Raw genomic sequence first — 26,889 nt, 5'->3', positions numbered from 1 at the left:
TTGTCAGAGTGTGTGGCTCCGTTTTAGTCTCTGGAATCCTTCTATGCTTACATTCCTTACATTCTGACTTATTCAGTAGCAAAAATCCTCTCAGAAAATGGGCCATCGGACAGAAATCACATCTTATCTACTGCTTAAGTAGGGAGCCAGCATGTAAAATAAAAGATTAGCAGTTTAGGCATCGAGGTTCTCAAGAGCTCGTGGCTGTCAACCTGCCCTTTGACACCTCACTCTCTGCTCTCGCAACAAAAACGCCGTGAGCTCCCCAAATCCCTCTCCACTTTGTCTGGAGTGTAGAGAAAGCACCGGGCGAAGGAATGATTAATGCCCCTCCATGTGAAAGTGCTGAAGTCAGTTTAGTTTGGAGATTGTTTTTGTCTCTAAGGTTTGCATAAAGGGCTGTGGTTTAACTCTGCACTGGCAGCCTTTCAAGTCTGACTTCCCCTTTTCTTAAACATCTCCCCATACGCCACTTGGCTCTGAATCTCAGTGTGATTCTCAGTGACTGCAGTCATGTCTTCCTGTCTAGAATGACATAGAAATAATAAAATGTGCAACAGCGAGCAGTTTTAACATTTCTCACTTACACTGCATGCATCCTGTTACTAAGCACTGCCAGCAGCCTAAGTTGGCATGGACTGAGACTTCAGATCACCAAACCATAAGGTGATTTGTCTTTTAGGGATTTTGGGATGTTTTTTTTTTTTTTTTTTTTTTTCCACTGAGTTGTAAAACAGGGATTCTTACCAGAGTCATACAATATGCTGTCATCTGAGGGACAAAAAGACGGATTTCCTCCCCCTTTGTTTCCAGCCTGACCTAAAAAGACCCCCTAATGCGACTTTGGGAACTCTAAGCTATGAAAGAATTTGAATTAACCACGCTTGGTTTGTTGGCTGAAGAGCTGCAGCAGCAGTATATAGGTTACGACCGGTAGCTGTTTCCTCAATCCTGTTTTCGGAGGCTATAGGTGCTTAGGACACGTTTTGACAGATTCCCCAGCAGACAGTTTCAGTGGGTAAAGGGGCGTTCACCGCCAAATGTCAAGCTGCGTAAAGTTGCCACAGATGCACGCAAAGAGGTAGGAAGAAGAACAACTGTGCCTTAAAATGTCAGAAAAATAAGTCGCATTGAAAAGCACAATTTGTTTGTATGAAACGAAGAAATTTTTATTACATTTTAATATGTAAAAAAATATTAGTGTATCATTTTACGCACGTATGCGCGAAAATCCAACTAACGCCTCTTTAATTTTGAAAGGCCTAAAAGGAAGCGCGGCTCTTGCTCTGTTTAATTTGACACCGCTTCACTAACTGATCGCCCTGCCCTGCCTGAGTTTGCAGTTGAGTGCGCCAGGGCAGCACGGCTGTGTTATATAACTTTAATGTACTCAAGGGTTTAATGGCGCAAGAGCGGGACATTGCGCCGCAGATCTGTCAGTTCTCTGCGGATTTATCCTGAGATCGCGAACGATCGATCACTTTTTTTTGTTGTTGTTGCTGTTTTTTTCCTCTCGCTGTGGACGTGCATTAAAAGTTATCGAACAGATCTGCGAAGCGGCGCACACGGTGGATCTCGCCAGCCCCAGCCAGGTCAGCGGCGCCGTTAATTTGAGTGAGAAATATTTCCGAGAATGTATTGCTACCACATGGAAAGAGACGCAGATCCAGCTGATATGTCACCGCGCAACATTGCTGCCAAGAGGGGGTTTATTTGAGCCCCTGATCGTGTGGACATTATTGCGTTATTTCTTAGATTTTTCCCCCCTCTCCAAGTTGGACAGACGGGAGATGACCTAATTGGTGGAGTGCATCTCTTTTTTTTCACTACAGGTAACGGACTACTTTGTCATGCGGTCACTCGTCTTCTTGTTACATTGCTGCAGTAATATTGAGAGAGAGAAAGAGAGAGAGAGAGAGAGAAAGGCTTTTCCGCCGAGAAGGCCGACGATGAGCGTCACCGGTGGTGCGTGGATAAGCGCTCTGACAGCAGCTGCTGCACCGTGTCTCACATTGGCATTGACACCTCCAGCATTCAGAGAAACCGCTGTAATGTCTGGTTTTGTGTATGAAATGGAAAATGTGCACAAAGTTGAACGCACGGGCTATTCTCTCTCTCTCTCTCTCTCTCTCTCTCTCTCTCTCTCTCTCTTTCCCCGACTGTAGGCGTGAGGTCAGTGCAGCTTCCCATCGCAGCCAACAGGTTGCACTAATTCTGTTAGGAAAAGTACAGCTGGCTGAAGCAAGTCAGGAAACCCCCCAACTTTTAAAAAAGAAAAACCAAAATCTTCCCATGTAACATTTGCTGCCTTACTAAAATTTTACTCTTACAACAACGTCAGTTTTTTGGTGGGAAAATTGCGCACACACACAAAAAAAACCTTGGTCGCAGCCTGTTCCACTGCACAGCCGGTGCAATGTAGGCGGCTGTGGGCGTGGAAAAGTGGCGAACATATGACCTTTCTTCAGGTAGCGCTATAAAAAAATAATCCCAATTTGCCCCTGAGAGAACCACAGAAAAACCCAACGCTAACCATTGGACTTCATTTTTACGCACCGCCGCAGCCACAGAAGTTGCAAAAATAAATACAGCAGCTGCGTATATGGCACCGTATGCATGCATGTTATATGGAGACATCCAAGAATGTCCCCACTGTGTTGACTTGAGGCCAGAACAGAAGCGATCGGCGCTTTGAATATCACAATATCACCGGAGATTGTCCAGTGCCTTATTCTAAGGGTCGGATTGTATTCGATGTTTTCATAATATCAAATGTCCAAGGTAATTTAGAATATGTTTAGCAGCCTTTTCACGTGTGTTTGTGTTGTATTTATTTAGTGGCACCTACTTTGGAAAATAAAAAAAAAAAAAAAAAACACACAATTGATTAGTTGGTGGATGCATCTCAGTCACTTTATTTAGTTTTACTTTTAAAGTTAGTCTATATTTAAATTCCCAATTTTTAAGGACTTTTGACTGGATTTTCTTTCTTTTTTTCTTTTATCTTTCTTGCAAAAAGAGAGAATCATTGGTGCCTGCAGCAAATGCCCAGAGCCCCATGGTGGGTTAATCTCTTTTAGACAGACACATGCTTACTGTATGTGGGACAGTCAGTGGCGCTACCTGTAACACAAGTTATGCCCCGGCATGTTTTATCACTTCTTGACTCTTGAGAGGGATGCGCAGTTCAAAGAGATTACACCAACGTTTCTGTCATTTTATGTGACATTATGTAATATCTGTGGTCACATTTTCTAATTCGTGCCCTGGTTCGTGCCATTTGTGCCTCTGCTGCATTATTCCAGGGTGGGTGTGAGAGGAGGACATGGCTTCTTTGATTTGGCTGCAGTCACATTTATTACAAAAAACAAACAAAAAAAGAAATGAATTAAATAAGAGAAGAGCGTAGGCATAGGCACAGCAGTAGACAGAGCTTTTAAACTGCGTCATGGCACTTTTAAATGCAGATGTTTCAAGACACCTGTTACTGTGAATGATCTGCTTTTCAGTGAGCTTGTTTTTTTTTCTCTTGGACTAGCTGCTGCATACTTATCTCCTTATCCAGCATAGCATTTAATTCTATAGCCTTGTCCCTTTTGTTTGCCTTCTTGATTTGTCCTCACTGCCCCTACTGTCCCCCTCAGGATAAAGAAATGGATCAGGGTGGACTGAAGCGCAATGGTAATCGAGACGACAGCCTGACATTTGGGGGGATAGGAGCTGAAGTAGTGAGAGATTCAAGTGACACACCTGGTTCACTGCTCCAGTCTGCGATGCATCTGCCTGGCCCTGGGTCTCTGCTCCAGCCCACAGTGGCCCCAAATGGACGGGTTGGAACCAAAGACCAAGAGGAACTTGGAGGACTCTTTGAGTCCCCTCAGCATCATGTCCTGTGCGAGGGTTTAGATATGAAGGAGAGCAAAATGATCATGATGCAGAAACCACAACAGCAACAACAGGATATTGATATATTCAGCATGGGGAGTATATCCGATTTTGACCAGACGTCCACCTCAAACACCTCTGTCCTGGACGGCCTCCCTCTGCCTGACCTTTTTTCCCAGCACATCAAACAGGAGGGGATTTTTTCTCCAGACAAGGACATGGGAGCTTTTAGTGGGCACACAGGCGCTGGTCAGTGTGATTTGGATGGCAACAGCAGTCGCCTAAGCGAGGATACCGAAATTTGGCCCCAAGACCTGGACCTTCCTAGCTCGCTGCCAGGCATCAGCCCTTTGGACTTTGATACAGAAGTGAAACGCTTGGATAAGCTTCTACATGAGAGCGGCGGCGGCGGTCCTGTCGGCAGCTTGCTAAAGGAAACAAAACCTCTCGTGGGTAACGGAGACAACTGTACCAGTGTGAACGGCACAGAGCAGCATCACCCTCCCATACAACACCATCATCTGCACCAGCAGCTACAGCACCAGCAACATCAGCTGCAACACCAGCAGCAGCAGCAGCCGCCTCTAATGCTCCTCCCCACCGTCACCATCAAGGTGGAGAAGGATCCCGACGACTCTTTCATCCGCATCCGCACCCCTGGTGTGGTCAAACAGGAGGAGAAGGACAGTGCTGGTTTATGCCAATTGCAGTTTCTCCAGAACAGCTTGAGCTCCCTCCACAGTGGAGGAGGAGGGCCCATGTCCTCCTCTATGGGCATTGGTGCAGGCATGAGCTGCCACTACACAGCCAATCCACCTTCCACAGTGGGCCTACAAGACCAGAAGCCTTTTGTTTGTTCAGACCTGTCTCTGTTGGAGGAGAGCTGGATCAGGGGGAAACGTTATGGAGAGTCATCCGGGATACAGAGCACCAATGATAGGCTCCCCTCTGCTGCAGCCTTGGGATCTTTTCCTGGCAACTTCTCCAGGTAAGACTCATGGGATTACCTAATCCTGCTCTGTTTACTTTCGTCTTTGTGGCAGATTTAGTGTTTGCTCCCATTCAAGGTGTGATTGACTTTGTATTTATGCGCCTGGAGGGTGTTGCTGTATTCTTAAAATATTAAAATATGCCTACATTTTAAAGTGAAAAAGAAAAGCTGATAGTAATTCAAGTTTCGCAGAGCAGAAACTGTGATTTATATGAGTGCCACTGGATGGTTGATTGGCGATGTCAGTTTTCCTGGAAAAAGCATTCTGTGGACAGGTATAGCGTTTCCTCTTGGCGCTGCTGCTCCCGAAACCATAAAAATATTTGTGCTGGTCTGTGTTGATGTGCCTAATAGCAGATCAGGTTTAGAGAGATGTATCAGGGCAGCTCAGTTCCCTGCAGGACACCTTGACAGTGCAGTCCGGTGCGTTTCATAGCATTTCAGCCTTCCAGCTTGATTCTAGCAAACCGGAAACATCACTTCAATAGGTCAAAAAAAGAAAAGAAAATGGTGCTGAGGTGCTGTGTGTTTGTTTGCATGTTGCATTCTTTTGTGAGGAAAGTGTTAACGCTGCCGGGGTGGAGGGCATCTGCTGCTTGTCACCCCCAACAGGCCGGCTCAGCAGGGAACGCATTCCTTCAATTTATCCACATTGCAGTGCTTTTTAGGAATGCCACTGGGATAGCAAAATGTGAATAAATTCTCCTTTAGTTACAGAATTATTGTCAGAGGAGACAGACGTGAGAAGAGGTGTTGAATTAGTTGAAGAGTTGCCAGAAAACAAGGTGGCACGAGGGAAAGTAAATACTGTTGAGGATATTCAGTTGTGCTGAGCTAAGAATAGTCACCCTGAGGAGACCTTATGTTTTTCAGTGTCGTAGTGTTGTGGAGCCCATGGGCCACAGCGCAGTTATTTTTCTGCGATTTTGCTTCCTCAGAATCAGACATTAGAAATCTGTATTTTTTTTGGTAGGAGAAATCAAGAAATTATTCCCATACACAGTAACTCATCATAATGCATCCAACCTGTATCTGTGTGGTATTTTTCCAGAATGGTGCCATAAAAATGGTGTCTGTAATAAAGATATTACGGCGTTACTGAAATGTGTCATCCCACAGGAAATGAGTAATTGGCATAACATGTGTGCATTTTTGAGGAGGCACTGTGGTCATGCTTGATGTGAGGGGAATGAGTTCTGTGAGAATGTTGTGTACGTGCTGCACAGTGAGAATGGGAAGCGTCTGGTGACACGACTCGCTTCTGCTTAGAAGTACTATCTGATAACCGAACCGGCTCTGGGTGCAACGTTAGAAGAGAGGGATTTATTTTTCAGTTTTATGAGCTCCAATGTGGACACGGGTTGAAAGGGCGGATCACGAGATGGTGTTTGATTAATGGAGGGTAATAATGTGTGTCAGTACAGGCCCTCCTGAAAGAGTCACTGAGGGTGTTTGGCTCAGGTTGGATTGCAAACAACTTCTGTATGAACTTGGGCTTTCGTTGCACTGCTAGCTCCCTGCTGTGAGACTGATATGCTCCTCGGCTGTTTTTCGCTTAACCACACGTCTTTGTCGTGTTGAAAATGTGCAGACTCTTATCTCCTCAAGTCACTATCTTTTCTGTGCACATAATACGCTATAGTCGGCTTTATTGCTGAATACATGTACGGTGCTGTTTGTGCCCGACTTCCTGGCATGCTGATCCGCATTGCACCAGCATGGTGTGTGATTTCATACTGTGGTCCTCTGATGTAGAGCACTGAAGCTGTGCAAGGCCTCAACAGTGCAATGCGAAAACCCCTTACAGTACAAACAACAGAACATGCAAACATAAACCGACTTCACTGCGCACAGTTGGGCTGCAACTTAAGTTTAAAAAATGCTGAAAAGTTGGCAAGCAGACTGAGGCAGGATTTGTTTAGTGAAACCCCCAAGCCAGAGGAAAATGGAGCGCAATACAGATTCATAAGTTACGTCTTCCACAGAGGGCTGTTTTGGGATAGAAGACTTTCACCCCTCCAGATTTCTCTGAAGTAGGCGTCTGTATAGTGGAGAGCCATGATGCTACTGAGCCGTGTCCATTCGAGCTGTTGGCTTCAGCCCCAGTAATGCAGGCAATGCATTTAAAGAGAGGATGGGGGCAGTCTCTGAATGGCAACGAAATGCTCGAGGGTAGAATGAGGGACTAAAGGGAAAGAATTCTGGCCGGTTGAGCTTCTACAGCTGTCAAATGCACAAATCGGAACATTTTTTCCAGAAACAAAAACTACAACGTAGACGTTTAGCAGTGAAAGTACAAACTCCTGCGCTCTTTCACAGACTCCCCCTCAAGGCCTGTGGCTAGAGGAAGTGGGCCGGCCGCCTGTGATTAGAGGGTGCTAACTTTCTTTTTTTTTTTTTTTGCAAAACCTAATGATGTAAATCAGCCCTAAACCACTGACTCTTTAAGAAGTGCCGTTACAAGTTTAAAGATGATTTATAACAGCAAATGCTGTGTTGAGCCATTTTCAACCTATGAAGTGCCTTTTTTAGGGAAAAAAAAATACACTTTGCTTGAAATATTGATAATATTACAAGCATTGATGTGCTTCATCACACTACAGTCATATCATTAGGTTGATAGTCTGCTTCACTGGATGTAAACTGTGGATAAAAACCTGCTTTCACTATGAAACACAACAGCAACAACCTACTCTAAGCAGCAACCTGCAAAAATTTTGACAAACATTCGGATCGTGCAACAAGGCCAGGACTGCTTTCTTCTTTTGGAGAATGGTTGTAAAGATCTACAGAGAATATTTTTACATATGGTGCCTAAGAGGAACGTTCTTGCATGTTTGTCCACTAGTTATCCAAAAAGTTTAATTTCCAGAGCAATTTTCTCCCAAAAGAAGCTCCCCCAACACTATTTTTTGCAGAGGCACCATCACTGCATCCTAAACTTAATCTTGATGATTGTGATTGGTTTAACTAAAACCAAACAGAGTGTTTTTGCTTTAGTTTTTTTTTCCATCTATCACAGAATAGGGTACAGTCAGACCATTCCACACTGCTGACACAGAGCTATGGAGATTTTGTTTACAACTCAGAAACCTGAAAGTGAGTAATACCTCATTTTTATATCTCTAAAATGACCACGATACACAAATGATCAAAATGAACAGCATTTTAGATTAACCAATTATCAAATATCCCACAAAGTTCCATTTCCTTAAGACGATAACAGCACATATATTGTACATGCTGGTTACTTTGATGAACAATAGGATTGATTAGAAAATGTGCAATAATGCTGCGCTCTGACTGCAGTGCCTTTGCATTAGATCTGATTAAAGAAGAACTGAAAACAGAAAAATGACTTGCTCCCTGGTTACAACATCATGTAGCATAGCAACCAACTGCATGTGCAGCACTGTACATCATCGAGCCCACCTCGCTCTTCTATGGGAATTTTCAACACGGTTCAATCCCAATTTGGCTCATTCACGTTGCTGGGCTCCAGCTTCTTGTTACATAACTGGTAATCAAATAGACAAATGTTTATTGCTTCATGCCCAGGACAAAATGAGGCCAGTGAAAGGCTCGAAAATTCTCAAAACGGCACGATATTCCTTTCAATTATTCATCGTTTAATTTTTTGCTATATTGCATTGCAGCTTTTACTGCTTCTGTATACAGTGCAGTTTGTTATCGCTGTTGTCTTCTCATCTTTGTGGTGTTGAGACTAAATTTTCTTCAGAAATGTTCTGAGTCATGCTGATGGTAAGAAGGGTTAAAGAGCTGATGTAAACTTTTCTCTGTTGCTGTGCTGCCTGCGTCAGTGTGCACCAGAGCAAGACAGACTGTGTGCATCTCTGTGTGTATACATGTGTGTACACGTACACACAGAGAGGCTGGAAGGCCACGTTTACAGATCTGCTCTGGTGTGCTGCTGCCTCTCTCCTTAGACTGTCACTCACTTTTTTTTTCCTCCTCACCTTGTCACCCCTGAAGGGCCCCTCAGAGCTCTCCATACTTCACAGAGGCACGCAAAAGCTATACAGACAAGGATGCCATGCAAACCGACCCGCGCTCTCTTCTGTTTGAAGAGAGCTGCAGATTCTGACAGTCAAAGCAAACCGGCGCGTCTTGAAAGGACTCGAGTCAAAATTGTGTTTTCGTTTTCTAATTGCAGTAACGTTAACATCAGCATTGGATGTTATAATAATATTTTTTTGGCAAAATAGAGTAATTTAACGTTGTGTTCTGCCAGCTTGGGGTTTGCAGATGCTTTGTGCTAATATTGTGGCAGTTGAGTGGACTTACAGCATGAGTCAACAGGTAGGTATTTACATTGCATTTTGGCCTTTCTGATTTGATGATTTGATGCCCTTCAGGTTCAGCAGACAACTTTTTATTTGATGAATAACCCAAAACACTGACATTGTAGCACATAATCCGATGCAATGTTCACTTCAACCCTCTGAACCTGAAAGGTTTGTTGTCTTTAAAAACTTACAAATATGACACCAATTTTCAGAGCCAGAAACTGTGAAAGCAAATTTGCCAGATTTTCAACTTTCCAATGCTACCATTTGTACTAAATTCTGCACTCGTGGGCGAAACCGTGAAGCCATGACTGACTCAGCTGCAAGCTGTCACATGACAGAAATTCACTAGTTCAGCTGAACTGGGATGAACTGCAGGCTGTGTTTACGCAGAGCAGATAGGAGAAAAGTTTGGAAACGGATTAAAAATGCCAGCAGCAAGAAATCAATGGTGTGTAGCGCCGTGTTGCTCGCATGGGTCTTTAATGGATGATCCAATTTCCTCCTACAGTCCAAAGACATGAAATATATGGCTGACTGGTGACTCTAAACTGGCTGTGGATGTGAGAGTGAGTGTTGTATGTGTTTCTGTGTTGGAGATAAAAACACCCAGAAACCGCTTGGGGATGAGAAGGTTAAGAAAAGAAATCAAAGAGGACACAATGTGTTCTGCAACAGTGCTCTCCATGCAAAGTTCTGAAGTGCATATGTTGCCCCATAGCTAGATCTGATGAAACTCCAAAAACATATTTTAAAGATATTTTTGTGGCATTTGATTAGAGAAAGAAATACTTACCGTTTGTGGGAGAAACATGAGGAGAAACATCCTGACTTTAATTTTTCGCTGTAACTAATAGCTGGTAGGGGCTGATTACAGCGCAGGACACGGAGACTGCAGAAGAAAAATGTTTCACAGTTTTGGAAACGGATCCAAGAGGCCAATAGAAGGAAGCTGTGGTGCAGCAGTAACCTTCACATGGGTTGTAATGATTGATTTCAGCACTGATAGGGTGTGTTCCATGATTAATGAGTAATGATGATGATGATGGTGCTTTTGGTAACGTATAGCATGATGATTAGTATTGTAATAGCTCCTTAGCTCAAGTGGAGCGTGGTTTGAATCCAACTCTAGCTGATTGTTTGGCCTGATGCATTGCAGCTGCATGTTTTTACATGTTGTTGCTTGTAGCAACTGTATGTTACGGATATACAGTCTTTGTTAAAGGGAGTTGTGACTGTGTTGCAGGATTTTCTTTGTAGTTGTAGGTCCAAATTTACATAATTTTCTTCCCACAAGGGTATGGAGCAGCCAGCTAGAGAGATCTGAGCCTACGCAGACTGTAAATAGCCATAAATATTTAAAAAGCACACCTATCCCTTACTGATCAGAATTCGTGAGAGACATTAAACCTCATTTATTACATTTTACTCATTTACTGACACCCACTGTAAGATTTATCATGCCACAATGATGGTTCATGCATAAGAAACATGAATGTGCTCTTATTCTGAAAAAATAAACAAGGATCATGTTTTCAATCCCATGCCTTATCTAGCCTATGTCTCGGTCTCAAATGTAATTATTTATTTATATACACGCTTAAAATATCCTGTGGTAATATGTGACTCAGCACTTGACTGAAATCATGTGAGCCTACTGAATCAACTCAGCCTCGACAGTTAGAAGTACAGTGTAAATAAAGGGAATTCATTCATTGACTAAGCCAATAGAAGTCTGTGCGGTGCATGTGGAAAATGCAGGACTTTTTTTTTTTTTTTTTTTTTTAAATGCTTGCTGCTCAGTCATCAAGTTTCTGCCACAGGTGTTTTCCGATGCTGCCCATCTATTGAGGACGTTCCCTTTTCTGTGCAGTCGATGCAGTTAACGTGTTTTGTCATCCGCTCTCTTCTTGGCAGTGCACGACTTCTCTCTCACACACACACACACACACACACACACACACTGATATGGAGCATGCGGGGGCAGCATTGATAATGCAGACAGATGGGGATGTTTTCCATCATCATGCTGGCATTGTGTTAGAAGCAGAGGCAAGTGATCATAAAATATACATGAATCACAACTTGTTAGTCAAAAGTAATTCATCAGAATCAAAAAAAATAATGTAGTTAAGTAGCTCGCCAGAATATGCAGCAACATTCAAGGGCAGAATGGTAAATCACTCCCATTATCCTTAATTAACTCTCAGTTGAATGTCGGCGTCGTCATTATATTGTATAATAATTTTGATTGATCAAACTGTCCCGTGTAAATGAATGATTCCAGCATAATTGAAAGCAGTTATTTAATGTTTCGTTTGATGTAATAAATAGCAGTTATGTTTACCATCAGTTATTTTAATGGGATTTTGCTTGTGTGTACGACATTACAATACACAGATGGATGTCAAATTAAAGTAAAAAAAACAACATGAAGTGTCTTAGTAGGGTGTTGGACCACCATAAACCACGAGGAAATCTTCAATTCAGCTTTGCATTGATTCTGCAAGTCTCCAGAACTCCATCATTCCAAAAGACATTCCCTTAATCCCCTGTCAGAAGAGCTTTATGTCGATTTGCATTGACCCTTTCCTCTTAGCAGACAAGTAGGCCTAAGCCACTCAACTTATCTGTATTTATGTAAATTATATAATCTGCATTTTGAGATTTTACAGTCCAACTGTAAACCACTATAGTCATTTCACAACAGGTACTGCAGGCAAGCTGGAGATAAAACGAACTCATGCAAGAACTAGGTCAGTTTCACATCTGTTGACTCAGTAACCTGGATTTATAATCGCCAAGATTATGCCGACCTCAATCGACATTGTTTGTTCTGCTTGCTTAATATGTTTATTACTTATTTGCCTTTGCTGTATGCGGGGCGGCATTGCACTTTGTCTTTCACAGCCTCTTACAGTTTATTTACCGTATATTTCTCCGATCCGTCTTCAGCTGCAAGCATTAATGGATTTTTTTCTTTGGCCTCGGGATTAGCCAGACAGACCTTACATGTTCATATGAGACCCAAACATCTGGACTATGTGCTGTTAACTGTCTGGAAATGTTCTGTGATGCCTTGGGTAGTGCTTTCACTGTACATCCACGGGAGAACAATTTTTCTGTGAGACCATATTCAAATCTTAAAGGCTAGTGTGAAATTCATGTGCAGCGAAAGATCAAGTTGATTGTGTTTCTACACGCGGCCTGATTTTTACAGTGGACACATCAGCTGTCGTCATCAGCAAAGAAACATTGTCAGGATTGTCTTTCAATCACTCTAACTTTCCTCGGTCTGTTCTGGGACCTTGACCCTCTCTGCGGCCTAGTGTACCGAGTCTTTGAAGTAAGTAGGCTTGGGTTGGGGTCAGTGTAGTGCAGCGACCCAAAGGAGGTCTAGGCCTCCTAGCAGTCAAGCTGTTTCTTTTTTAAGACTGTTTTGGTGGCTGACGGCTTGTTTACACTGGTGGTAGGAGCTGTGAACATATCGATGTCTGTGTAATAGGCCACATGATGGATTTAACCGCTTGTATGGGATAAAGCTGGCCTTTTGATTATCTACAGAATATGGAAAGAAATGTGCTGGAAAACAGGACAAGATATTTTGCAACGGCATGCATACACGCTTTATAGGAGAAGTTCTATTTTTGTGAAGTTTTTGTTTTAAATGAATGCCATGGAATGACTGTAGTTCATTTCTGAAGCTGCGATTTGTAGCGTTAATAAGCAATTGTCCTGTTACTGTATGGTGCTTTTTTCTGTTTTTCTTATCAAATACTCTGGATGGACAATGGACTTATACCGGGGGTAGTTTTCCAAAAAGCTTTCAACCTGCCTCCAGCAGTGAATAGATTTGTTCAGTTGTCGCATAACTGTCATCAGGTGATTGTGGAACTGTAGCCCATAATCACACACAAGCTGATTCAAGCCATTACAAATTGGTTTAAACTTAATTTCTTGATTTTTGATCAACATTATCTCTCATTCAGATCAAGACAAGGACATCCTCTGTAAAATTCTCCATTCTGGCAGCATTATTTTTGCAAATGCTTTCTGGGCTTCACTGCATAGATTTATTAAAATTCTGCATGGCTTCTACACATACACGTTTGCGTGTTACATCCACATACATATGAACAGACACACAGAAAAGTCTCATTGCACATTGTGACTTGCTTGAATGCGGTCGGCGAAGCTAGCTGAGAGGCCTTTTTCTCTTGGTATAGATGCCCGACACTCAGAATAGAAGATGAGATACTCGTTGCAATCTTGCTAACCCATCTTGAATTATTTAACCGCTGTCAGAGAAAGTTCTTGTAAGTGCATATCTACGCGTATGTGTGTCACGATTCCAACCCCAGCTACTTACTTACTAGTATAACGTTACCGTTGAAATTGCAACAACTGAATGAAGGCGATAATGCAGTCTGTTTGTGATGACAGGAGTCTGTGACCGTCTTGCCAGCTACATTCACATGAAAAATTCTGTGAGTGAACTGTGATCGGATATGTCTGGAGTGAGCACAAATATAGCCCCGACTGATCTTACTCGCCGCACTTTCTAAATAGAGGACTGCGCTTGTTATGTTTGGCAGCAAATCAGTCAGGAAACATGAAGTCTGGGGTCTAATTGCCATAGTGGCTCAGACCACTGCTGCTTTTGTCCTCTCTTTCATTCTGCATTGAAAAAGTAATAATGATCACAAAGCACCATATTGGCACGTACATTTGTATTTTGCTTTGTGCTTAGCGGGTTGCGCTGGCATTGTTCGGCAGTAGTGTTCATTAGTGAAGCTGTGTCACAGTGCATCAAATGGCTTTTTCACGGAAACATGCAGCTTTTGAGAAAGAAACAACCCCCCCTTTTGTTAACATTTAGAGAAACAGAAAAACAGCAGCAGCTCCTGTCAGCTTAAAAATAAAAAAACGCAAGCCAAACCGAAGAGCTATAGACGTATATAATCTAGAAACGGCTCAATGCATCTCAGGGTTTTCCACAGGAAATTGGTTAGTGGATGTGGTATGCTCTGTCCACCCACTTCATTCTCTGCCCTTTTGCCTTCATGCTCAAAAGGTCCCCGAGTTTTTGAGCATACATTTGGTTGATGAAGGAAAAACCAGCAGAGCCAGGTAGCCTCAACGCTGATTACAGTGTTATAGATGCTGTTGTCACGCCTGAAAACTCTCCCGTTGGTGTTCAGTTGGGTTGAGATCTGCTGAGTGTAAATACCACAGGATTGACATAATGCTTATCAAATCATTCCTTGAGCTCTCCAGCCCCTTTAGGGAAGCATAACGATTCAGCCAGTCATTATTCTCCAGTACTTGACCTATTTCATGATAGAATTTATATTGAAGGAGCAGTATTATGGGCACTAATATGTTTTTTCATATTCCGAGTCTGAATCGAACAGATCCTGATTCATCTCTCAGGGTAACATTAGTTCCAAGGTCACAGCGATTATGACTGTAACTTTTTAGTTGAATGTAGACTTGTCACAATAAATATATTCGTGAAAGCAAGCAAGATTACATAAAAAAGACCATTTTGCATCAGCATAATAGAATTAAAGCTGTCTTAAGACACTTTTCAAAAAGATTGCAGCTATATTTTTATGTTTTTGTGCCTAAAGGGAAATGAAAATTTATGTATCTTTTTAGTGTGTTTTATCAAAACAAAGATCCCACACTCCTGCCTTTGTTAGCCTTGCAGTCTCGCTCCACCGTCCTTGTGTTCCTCCATTGACCATATCAGAAACAAGCAGAAGAACGTTCAGGAATTTTGTCTTTTTTATGTTGCTATCAGACAAATACAAGACTTCTCCTGTAAAATCTTTGACATGTCACAACTCGTTTTGTGATCGATGAGCCAAGTTGGAGGAATTTCCTGCTTACCAGTGATAGCCTGTCACGGGTAAAATCCTCAGAGTAGCTAGGAACTGTGCCATTCTACATTTTTGTACACTCTTTACTGCTGTCCATTTTTCTGTCTGTGTGCTTGCTAAACTGTGGGACATTTTGTTATCCTGAGTTTATTCTCTGCGGCTTGTGTCCCCAAATGTGGGTCATCCCTCCGTGGTCATCTCTAATCCAGCCTTCCCAACTCAGCAAGGAGCCCGTTAATCTGGAGAAGGAATACAAATGCCCTTTCTGTCCACACACTACTTTCCCTCCCAGTGTTCCTGATTGGACTAAAGAAGAAGTAGTCTGGGTGTATCTGTGTTTGATTGCCAAGGTTCATGGAGCACTGTCAGTTCATCTGTTTGTCTATCACAGCAGAAGCAGAAGTCGGACACATTTTGAAAGTAGATTGATTTCCCCTTTGGTAACCTTGTAATCTTTAACTGTTTAGAGTGGACTCATAAAGTCTAGGACGATTCGGAACACTGATTTAAATCATCTTCAAATTAAACATCCGATTGCGAAGTATAAACTTGAGTGCAGATGTCAGTGCATGTTTTTTGTGGTTTATCAGGATCTTTGAAAATAGCTATTAAACTCAGAGTTACTTCCTTATTAAATGTTACATTTAAATTCTGTGTAAAGGAGCAAGAATCTGGACTATATCTGGAACAAGTTATTTCTTCTGCTGCTCTACTGGGTTACTTTTCCAAGAAACACGAGTCAGGAGTTTTCCTGCCATCTCACCAGTGCCTGCAGGGTGGCGGAGTTACCAGGGAGACTGTCAGCAGCAGGGCCGCAGATTCAAACCCCTTTGGCAGCAAAAGTCTGACCCGTGGAAGTGAGAGCAACTTGATAAATCCCTTTGAGTCCCCGAGCTGCTGTTCGTTTGATTTGCTGAGGATCATTTAATTGCGGCTAATGTGAAGTATCACAGACGTGCCAGCTTTACAAACCAAGAGAGCTCAGATTCTCTTTAAACCTCTGTGTGCCCAGAGGCCTACATTTCAGGTTATTCACCACAACCCCAACAAAACCCCTAAGCCTATTTGAAAATTGTTAGGAGTTATTCATTAATTTTGGTTAATTTTTATTTATTTGGTTATATAAAAGCGTTATTAAAGAGCTTTGTCAAGCGTAAAAGGACATTTAGACAATGTGTGCTGTCTGTCAGTTCTGAATGATTGTCGTGTGCGGGATTACTTTTGTGTCAGAATGAAATGCATTAGATTTTATTGCATCCATCCAGTGTTTTGCAAAGTACATATGTGTAGGTTACTGTACATGTGGAGACAAACATTCCCCCCCCCCGTAGTCGTCATTCAGACCTACACCTTGTGTAATCTTCTGATAAATGACAGCTGGTTTGAGGGGAAAAAGTGATAATGACTTCATTTTGCCTCAGTCAGAGCACCTGTAATGACATTCAGGGCTTTGTAGTCATTAGTGACTTGTTGCAAGCATCATACAGAAAGTTAAACAGCTATTAAAAGCTGATTTAAAAAAAAAATGCACTAAGACAGGATCTGTTCAGCTTCTGTGAGCTTCATAGTAAGCAGTAACGTAGATAAATGGACTTTATGTTTACAGTATTATGTCTTGCCCAGAGCCCGGTGTAACTGACATACCCAGGAACTTACATGCTCATGGTTACTGCAATATAGCTGCTGTGCAAAGTGCGCTCTGCTCCACTGTTTTGCAGCTGAGCGTCGATGCATTTTTGTGGAAGTTTTACAGCTGAAGCGGTTTGAGCACAAACGAAAGACTTTTCCAAGCATCCAACAGATTTTTGAAGTGTTGGCACGTCTTTCCTTTTTCTGCAGCCGCGGTGTCAGTAGCTAAACGCCAACATTTTCCAGGACGGTATGTGTTTGTGAAATCTTCTGGCTCCCCAACTTGGAAATTTGGCCCAGAAAACCGCCTGTGCATTTATAGGAGCAGAGTCGTGGCAGCTGAGGTAACTATTTGAGATTTGGTCATCACTTCTTTCGGAACATATTTTGGCCACTCTGCCGTTCGGAGCTCATATCGTCTGATAAGCCAGCTGTGGATGAGGCAGCAGCAGGCGTTACTGTAGAACTTGCGATGGGAAAACTGTTCTGTTTGCCTGAATGGGTGGAGTTATTCTGGTCGACATGTATCTGTATCAAATGGCCGAAACAGAAGCGGCATAGACTGTTTATAGTCCTGACTAAGCAAACAGCAGGTTGAACGGCTGGATGGTGACTGTCTTTATCACTGACTAGTGTCTCTACAGGACACATAGGGTTAGCCGCATGGAAGATACATAGATCTACCTGTTGGGACCCTTTTCTCTTTCTCTGTTACTTTGTCACTCATTCTGTTTCTCTTACCACCAGATTATTCTTCATAGTTCAACAGTTTGACTCAATTGTATGGAAAATAAAATTCAGTTCGTATAATAGAAACAGTAGAGCAAAATAAAATTGATCCTCGTCCCTCTTGGATTCATTTATTTGTCTGGTAATACCACCACTCAACCGCCATTCTGTCATTCTTCAAAATAGAAGCTCCTCTGTGTCTGTTGCTTGTCTATTTTCAGCGCAACTAGTGCTAAGGCCAGTGTACTATTTTTAAAGATGCTTTAGCCTGTGATAATGCGCTGCTCTGAGTGACAGCGTGCTAATTTTGTCTAGCTAAAGCAATTTTTGAAATAAACCTGTGCGTGGGTCGAACCACATTAACCGTGTCATTGACATGAGTTTGCCATATTTCAAATGGGGGGATAAATCAGATGACTTCTATAGCTTGTGGTGTTTTTTAATTGTTGTTATGTTGTCCCTAATTTTGCTGAAATTGTAGCTGATGATGAATCCTTATTGCTGCACTGACCCGTGGACTAGCGTTTGTCTTGTTGAACAGAATATCTGATCTTATTTGAATTGGGTGGGAACTAAGCAGACATTATTTCGTCAGCAGCATTCATTCTAATCACCAACATGACTTTAATTCTATAGGATAATTAAATGGAAAAGTAAAATAAATTTAGACATTGTGCAACAACCAGGCAATTATTTACTGACACGGCAGGCCAGTGCAACACTTGAACTTGACTGGGCTCAATCCAGGATTATTTGAAGCCAAATTGGTTTGCGGATTTAGACAACCTAAACTGAATTAAGATGATGAATCTGGTAAACATTACAGCTGCTGCACATCCATATGTTAACATGCGTGTGCAAACAGATCTTCATATTTAGCTGCTAGCATGATCATAGACTGTTAGCGTTGCTTAATGGTTGGCAGACCAAAGGCAGAACTTTAAATTACGGTTCTGTCATTGTTGTTGACGTTTTCCAAGCCTATAGACTCTATCAAAAGCAATATTCAGCCCTTGCCCATAGTTGTGAGTTGCAAATTATCGTAGGATTGGGGGCCCTGTCCAAGAGTTATATACTAACTGCATCTTCCACTCCTGCCCTCAACTGAAGGTTTTATTTGCTCTGTCCCTTTTGAAAACGTGATCATTAAGCAAAGTTTTAGGTTGTATATTGTAGCTATCACCCTCCCACACCCCTTCCTCTCTTCCTTTTCCTCATCTATGCTCTCTCTTCTTTCCTTAACCACTCCTACTTTGATTATCTCCTGCTCTTGAAGTCTCCTCTTCAAGTATCACTACGTCACTGCCTTTGTTCTTGCAGTGTCTGCCCTGCACCACCCTTGCGCTACAAACCTTCAACTGCTTTCAGTCAACAGCAAAAAATAGAAAATAGTGCCCACTTCCTTGTCCTCAGTAATGTATCGGGAGGTTCAAAAGCGAGCAAACAGATGATCACCACATGCCAAAATAGCCTTATAAATCAGAGTTTGATTCCCTATGGGAGACATTGAGAACAGCAGGGACTGTTTCAATTACTGCTCATACTTTATTTCTGTCAAACATGCTGAGCAGGTTCACTGATTGCCACCAATAAATCAGCTACTTGACATTTATTGCAACAGTAACGTGAGGGTCATATACCCTCCCTGCCCTCTTTGTTTCCTTCTGTCAGTTTTATGTGATAAGAAGACGATAGCAGGCCTGTTTAAGGGAAAGTTACACGATAGTGAAATAAGTAGGACAGAACTATAAATGAGTTTTTGGGTCAGACACCGAGTGAATCGGTCTGCAACAAAAGCTTGATTACCTTGCCAATATACTGTCATGTATTTTTTGACACAATACAAAAATGTAACATTTTCTGTTATTTATTCTTGCCATAGTGCTCCAAAAAGAAGCCGTAATGGCAAAGCAGAGGCTGCCACGTGAGTGGTTTGAATGGAAGTAAATGTGCCCTGAGGTACTTTGTGGTGATGGAGCAGGAAGAGCCACCCATCAGTGTGGTCATCACTCTTCTCTTTAGATCAGTCATCAGCTCTAAATTCAGAATAGTGGCCTTAGTTTCTCAGGCACAGTGATTCACATTATTCCATTCACACCACAGCAGCAGTGCGTCAACTCTAGAATCTGTCATTTGCTTTTCTCTGCGTGGAGAAAGGTGTCCTGGTTTGAAGCGCAGCCCAAAATGCTGCTTTGTTGTGTGAAATCTTGGCATATTTCTGGTATCCAGCAGCTGGTTGTATTGTACTGGTTACCTGGTGAACACACAGCTTGTGACACTAAAGGACCTCATTCTCCCCAAGCTGCAGGTTCAGTAATCTAGAATGACAGTTACCCTGTTAATTATTTAGACTCAAAGCTGCATGTTTTGTTGCACGCAATGTTTTTTGACAGAGCTTGATACAATGTCTTCCTTTTTTTTCCTTCATCCTCATTCTAGAACTGTGCAGTCACTTGACATGCAAGAACTAGTAGTATTACCTCACTTGAATGCATAGTCCAAATGCCAATATGTGGAAAAAGTGCACTGCACCAGTGTGCTTCTAATTCTGAGCAAGTAACACGTCTCCCTATGGTCGGATCTTATCTAACTGTCTGAGCAGCTTCCTGAACCTATAGGCTTAGTCCCGATCTCATCTCATCTTACTGTCATCACTTTCCCTGTAGACTGTTGCAACAGAAAGCAGCTACTGGTGTAAAAAGGTTTGTACATATTCATGTATAAAGTCGTGTGAAACAAGGTTTTATTTATCTGTTGTGACATTTACAGAAACCTCTTGTATGCGGGGTTCAGAATACTGAAAAAAAAAATGGCATCCTGCCTTTACTTGCTGATTGGTTGGATCCGTTTGCTAAGAATTTGGCCATGGGCAAATTACGCCCCCTCCATATCTGGTTTTTCATGTTCTTTTGCTCAAGCTTGGAAGGCAGCCAGTAGTTTTATGTAACTACATTCACAGCTGTATTCAAGCAGACTGCTAATTGTTGGAGGTCTGGTATCGACCTGTCATGCATATTTTCAATGCCTCACACAATGCCATGATTTAAGTGCATGAAGTCGCCCCATGTAGCACAAAAAGGATCTGGTCATGAACACATATAGATTATTCCTTTTAGCATTCATTATGTGCTCTTAATCTTTTTTGTTTTTCTTTTGACTATACATTGACTACAAGGCTTGAGGTGAGTTTTATGCCACAAGCACAGTGTGATCGGCAATTAAGAGTTTGCTTCCTAATGAGTGCTTGGCGTGTTTAATAGACTAGTCATTTACAGACTGTCTCCTAGCTGAGGGTGCCGCCTAAATAACTACCTACTTACCTCCGGCTGAATGTAAAGCCCCACTTTATAAGACACATAAGGGTGTAGCTAAGTTGAGGCCACTGAGCCAAGTTGACGAATGGAATGTGATGAAAGTTTAAATAACCGATCTCGACAAGTGTGTGCTGAGAAAATGAAATAAAATCTGTGTTTAATTGTTAATTATGGTGTAATTTTATAGTTTGACAACACTTGTCGTGTGCTGCCATGCACACCATGAACGTGTTTCGCATTGGAGTATAGTCACACTCCTATTTCTCACACTCTGATAAGTTGATGTGGGATTTTAATCTTTTTTCAGAATGGTCCAGAGCAGAGCTGCAACCTAAAAAAACCCACCGTCCATGATTTTATTTATTTATTTTTTCCAAAATGAGAAACTATGTGCTGTAATAGTTTTAAGTATCTTATGTTTCCAGCATTTAAGCTGGAAACGCATTGTCAAATACTGGCTGCCCATTTGCAACGACCACAATTGGTGTTAAATGTAATCATTTTTTATTAATTTAATCACAAAGCGTGCAGTTTTACTTTTCTTCTAAATGTGGCTTGAACAGAAACATGCAATCTTGTGTCTGATGCCCTTCTATGGTAAATAAATCAATGTCAGGGTGTGCTTACTGTTTATCACTTCAAGGCCTCGATTGTGTGTTATTATTAGAGACAAAGTTCTTACCAGTACACATCATTTTATGACAGTTGAACACTAATCAATAATACATAACAATCCATTTGGATCGTGAGATTTATGGAGAATTTGTTGAGGATTATGCTCACAAGAATTTGCAGTGATGCTGATCTCAAGCATATGCTGCTAAATGAGGCGTACAGTTTTGTCAGCAGTGTGGTAGGGACTTTATTTAGGCCAGTAGTGTTTCAAAGTGCTGGAGAAAGACGTAAAAGCTGCTTCAGACGGCGATTGTAATGAGGGCTGTGGACAGACCTGCCCTTTCTACCAGTAACCCTGTCTGCTCAGCCCCTATTAAAACAAGGACAGGCTATTAAGAGATGTTACAGGGATGACTGGTTTAAAAGATCACCTCGAATCAACTCAGATCTCCATCTCAGCCCACCACCACATATGTTTCCTCCCATTTGCCTGGCAGCAACATGGAACAGACACAAAGAGGAAATTGTCTAACCGTGAATATCATACATTTAGTGAGTCGCTGTTTTTTTTTTTCTAGCCACAAACACGACTCTTTCTTGTTCCTCCTGTGACTGTTACCCGTTTGAGAGCGGGGCGAGGAGGAGGAAGAGGAGGAGGAGCTCTACTGTAAATGGGCCACAATCCAGCTGGGCCAAAGTCTGTCTCTATATCTGTCTCTGACTGCAGCTTTCTCTGTCAGGCTTCCTCTCACTCTGCTCTTTCTTCTCACTCTGCGGTACACTTGAAATAGTTTTCGTCTATTTCACACCACTTTTCATTTCAACTTGTTTGCTGCTAGTTTGGAGTTTGTGATTTTCCCCCTTTGAAACGGGGTTTGCTTCTCAGTCTTCTCTCGGTAGCTGAAGTCGGCTAAAACCTGTGCAGGGCTCAGCTTTGTTTGTGTACTGTGCTTTCATGCAGTTTGAGAGCCTGCTTGAACTTTATTGTTCACAAGCTGCAGATTAGGGCTGCTCTCACTGGAATTCCTGACTCCCTTTTGCCACATGCTTTCTCTCCTTCTTCTATCAAATGGAGAGGAATTATGATGGCAAACTTTCACTTTATCAATCCCAAGCAGTTGGAGTGGAGCAGTACAAAATGAGGCAAAATATTAAGACCACACACGGATGGAGGGAATAATCTTGCAGTCTTGTAAGAACAGTGCATGTCGAGGCCTGAGCTGTGTTTGGCTTTGAGTGAACAGCCAATGTTGAATGTGTGAGAATTAGGAAGGTGTGAAGATGTGAGTGGCACAGTCCAGCACAGTCCAGCACAGCGTGACCTGTAGGGTGGGTTGGAGCAAAGCTAGCAGGGCGTTCCCAGTCAGCAGGGGTGAGAACCTGCCGACAGCGATCAGTGTTTTAGAAAACGCAGTGTTTGAGTGGCTTAAAGGATCTGCTGTTGCTGGATCCCTGATGCCACACTGTACTTTCAGAGGTCTTGTTGATTCAATGGGTCAGAACATGAAAGGCAGGGAACCAGCTACACATTAAGCAAGATTAGTCAAATAAATCAGTTCATTGACATTGTGACCCAACCAACCTAATATTAGCTACTATGCTCAATAAATTATTCCTTCTCTCCTGTCCTTAATGCTCTGATAACTTGAGTGTAACTTCAAAAGCAACTCAGACCTTGCCTCACCAATCACTCTAGGCTACAGCATTTAGTTCCAACATATCTACAGCACACAGTCTGACCAATCACCTGCCTGGAGACTGAGATCGGTTGATTAAATGAGTCACGTCTGGTGTGATGCTGCTTAGTTGGAACAAAAACCTGCAGCCACACCGGCCCTTTGTGGAATGAGTTTGACATCCCTGTTCTAATATAAAGTCACCAGTCCAGAAATATTCCAAAGCATACATATGCAAGACTACATTTTAATATCCTGAAACCTGCCTCGAAAATATGAGCATTATTCAGACTTCCAGTTTTGATTTTATAAGTTTAGACTTTACTGTTTTGCATCTCACTCGATTAATGTTGTTCCTGCTCGGCTGCTACATGCTCACCTCTGCTTTTGCACATTAAATGAGTTTACCTCCTACTGTGACAGTCTGAGGCCTCGTCCTAATGTCTGCCGTTCCCTCCCCCCTACATCTCCCTCCTGACTGCATGCTATATCAGACCTTCAACCATTAATTACACCTGACACTCTCTCCGTTTTCCTCAATTTGCTCTTCTCTGTGCTCTCTCCTTCTCTTTTCTCTGTGTCTGTGCTCTCTCACCAGTGATTCATCACTCTCTGTCCGCCCCCTCTTGCACTGAAATGGTAAATGGTGTTTGTTGGAACACATGACCCTTAGCGTTACAGCTCATTTTTACTATGCCTGATTTCAGCCGCTACCAAGATATCACTGAGCAAAATCTGTTTAATTATCTAAAACTCCAAAACCAGCTGTCTGTGAAAACCATCTACTTGACATTGTTATTGCAGTGGATGTTAGAATTCAAGAACATTTCTTGATATTTCTGCTTTATTTGATAAGAATACAGGTGGATTTATGAAGCCCCAAGTACATCATTACATCTGGTAGTTGTCAATCTAAGCATACCACCCTAATATTTGTAGGCAACAGCCATATAACACAGCAAAGTATCTGAGCAAGACACTAAATCTTATCTTCTTTCCCGTGTTCTCTCCTAGCCTCTCCACAGGACAGCAGCAGTAAGATAAATGCCTGAAATACAGTATAAAACCTTATCTGACTGATACGGTCACAAGTTAGTGCGCAGGAGTCAGGAATTATTAGGAAAGATCATCTTTCTTGGACTGCTGGATGTCAGCAGGCTGGTGCTCGTGTAAAACATAACACTGTGAGTGAAACAGCTTCACTGCACTTTATCATGCTGTTCTCTCGGTGCTGTTGCCATGGAGCTGAACTCCAGTTTCAGTTTTTTTCCTTTCTTTCTTTTTTTCTGAAATCGGATGCTTTTTTTTTTTTTTTTTTTGGGAGCTGAAGTGAACATTGAACTATTCAAAGTACAAGATTGAGTTTTTCTTAAGTCTGAGGAGGAATTCGGTGCCACAGGTGCAGGTTAAACGTCCAACAGTGCTCCACACACCTGCTGGCTTACAACTTGCTGCTTCTTTGCATTTTAAGTCGACAGACGGCCTACCTGCATCGATGCTTTACTATCTATGGTGTAGAATCCAAAATTCTTCCACACATTCCTTCAGAATGTTTGGTGTCATAATCATCTTTTTAGCACATCTCAGTAGTTTTCCATCTCGTGGTGCAAGAAAAAAGAAAGAAAAATGACTTCTGAGAGACACAGGGCATACAAAAGATCTGTTAAAAACTCTTACTTCTTTGTTTTTTTTTTGCCATACATACTGTGACGTTTTATAGCATAGAATATAGAATATATTATATTCATTTTAAATCTGTGTTTTATTCATCTGCTGGCATTACTGTGGAGAGGAATAGAGCCAGAAGTGAATAAAGTCTTCACTACAGTTCACTTGTTGCTGTTGGTAACAAATCACGTTAATTAGCTTAGCACTGTGCTTCTGCATGTGAATTGTCCAAATCTAAGTTAAGATTCTTTAGCAAATTGAAATCAAGCAGGATCCAGAACATACTAAAGGCAGGAGCTGAAGTAGTGTTTTGTGTATCTAGTAAATGTTTCACTAAACACAAATTTGGAAAACCTGTTTGTGTTCTCGGTTACTGTTGGAACAGTGAACACAGCGTTGTGTCTGTGTTTAACAAACCCGCCGGACTTTCCATAGTTGGCACTTTTAATTTCCTTCATGAGTGGGGAAAATTGTGGCAGATGAGTCTTCCAATTGATGTACAAATATAGAGTAGGTCACTTTTGAACAGAAGCGGGTGACAGCTGCATTTGAGGAAACATCTGGATACCAGAAGAGTAACAGACATTAATTTGAAGCTAATAACAAAGATGTATGGTAACCTCTGTGCGTGGGGTACAACAGTCAAATGGCAAAATACAGCTCAGCACATGTCTTTTTATTAGAAATTATCTGTAACATTATATCACTGAAACACAGAGATGCTTAAAGATAAAAAAATATATATAATAATATATAATAATTTTGATTTATTATGGTGTATTATGGGCAGGACTGAGTGATTGAGTAGGATTAATTAAAAATGTATCATGTTTAATTACATACAGTTCTTATTGTAGTTTCACCCTCTGAAGTGTTTCCTGGGTGGTGTTTATTTGCGTCACATTTTTAGTCACCGTGTTACCTTTTTTTTTTTTCCTACTGCAATACAAAGTCCTGCACCTCTTTGGAAACAGCTCAACCATGGCTAGAAGTAAAAAAGAAGTGAAAATATATTTTGTGTTTTATACATTATGTCATAAATCATAACAAAATCTGAGGTGTAGTCAACGTGGGGAAAAATAACTGATTGCTCTGTCTGCTGTAGAGGTTTACCTGCTCACAGTTTTTAAAAAATTCCATACTTGTCTAATCGGCTTTGTGTAAACACTTCCTGCTGTTCAGTACAGTACAGCTGAAAAGTCCTTGAATTTTTTTGGACTATGACTCGTAGTCACAGCTGAGTTATTAATGGCTTCGTCAGTACACAGAGGAGTGTAGAAGTTTTATTTTCTTATCACGTGTGATTGTTTCTCTGCCAAGGAATGCGAGAGGCTTATGTGACGATTTGTGTGCATGAATCCTTCCTTCCTTCCCTCTGTTCACAACATTACTCAAAAACGGACCAATGGATTTGGATGATGGCAGTGATGCGACTTATAGTCTGGATGCACGAATTTGTTAAAGATTTCATTGCAAGAGAGTGGCACGACATCACTGTAACTATGACGACGTGAACACTTCATCAGCGGCCTGATGACGGTCACATGATTGCGATCCTACTACAAATCGACCGCTGTGGACTTTTCTGTGAGAAATCATAAAAAAAACAGTTGATTAAATTGTGGGGGTGTTTCTGAGTGTAACCGTTTTCCTTCCTTTGTTACGTGAACTTTTCCGCTGCGTCTTCTTCATGTGAAGAAACCGCTTCTTTGGTAAACACTTCCTGTGCTGCTGGAATGGTGGCAAAATGAAAAGCCTGTATCATTAAAAAACAATTCACCTTCAAAATAAAAGCATGCAAGACAAGGCCTTGCAAAAAGTGATTAACTGATCAACAGACCTTTATAAGTGATTTCCACATATTTAGGTCACGTGATTCGGTATCCGTACATAATGTCCACATGCATAACACACGCTTGTGCTCAGCATAAGGTCATTTGGTTTGTGGGTACATCTATATTAAATGGACACATCCTGCAGTGCTGTGATTTCTGATCATCAATAATAATAATAAAAATATGCTGAATTTCTACAAAAATATGCTGCATTTTTGACAATTCCATATGGGGGAATGAACAGAGTGCTTTTCTTGTTGTAAATGCTTTAGTTATTGGCAAATTTTCAATTTCAATGAGACATGTAGTATAAAATGATTTTGATAGAATTTCATAAGTTAAAGGTTAGATTTGT

The 26,889-nt window shown here is 41.7% G+C and overlaps 1 protein-coding gene across 1 annotated transcript in view; it reads left to right on the top strand.

Annotated features, from left to right (window-relative positions):
• Positions 1-1,316: 1,316 nt before the first annotated feature.
• The window catches only part of LOC110966808 (glucocorticoid receptor-like), an 86,571-nt gene continuing 60,998 nt past the window's right edge, over positions 1,317-26,889 (top strand). Inside the window, 2 exon segments of the mRNA XM_051937728.1 lie at positions 1,317-1,832; positions 3,645-4,873. Coding sequence (XP_051793688.1) covers positions 3,654-4,873 — 1,220 coding nt within the window. The 5' untranslated portion in view covers positions 1,317-1,832; positions 3,645-3,653.

The sequence above is a fragment of the Acanthochromis polyacanthus genome, chromosome 17, assembly GCF_021347895.1.
Source record: "Acanthochromis polyacanthus isolate Apoly-LR-REF ecotype Palm Island chromosome 17, KAUST_Apoly_ChrSc, whole genome shotgun sequence".
NCBI lineage: Eukaryota > Metazoa > Chordata > Actinopteri > Pomacentridae > Acanthochromis > Acanthochromis polyacanthus.
The sequence above is the reverse complement of the archived record's forward strand: the minus strand, read 5'-3'. Positions and strand labels throughout refer to the sequence as shown.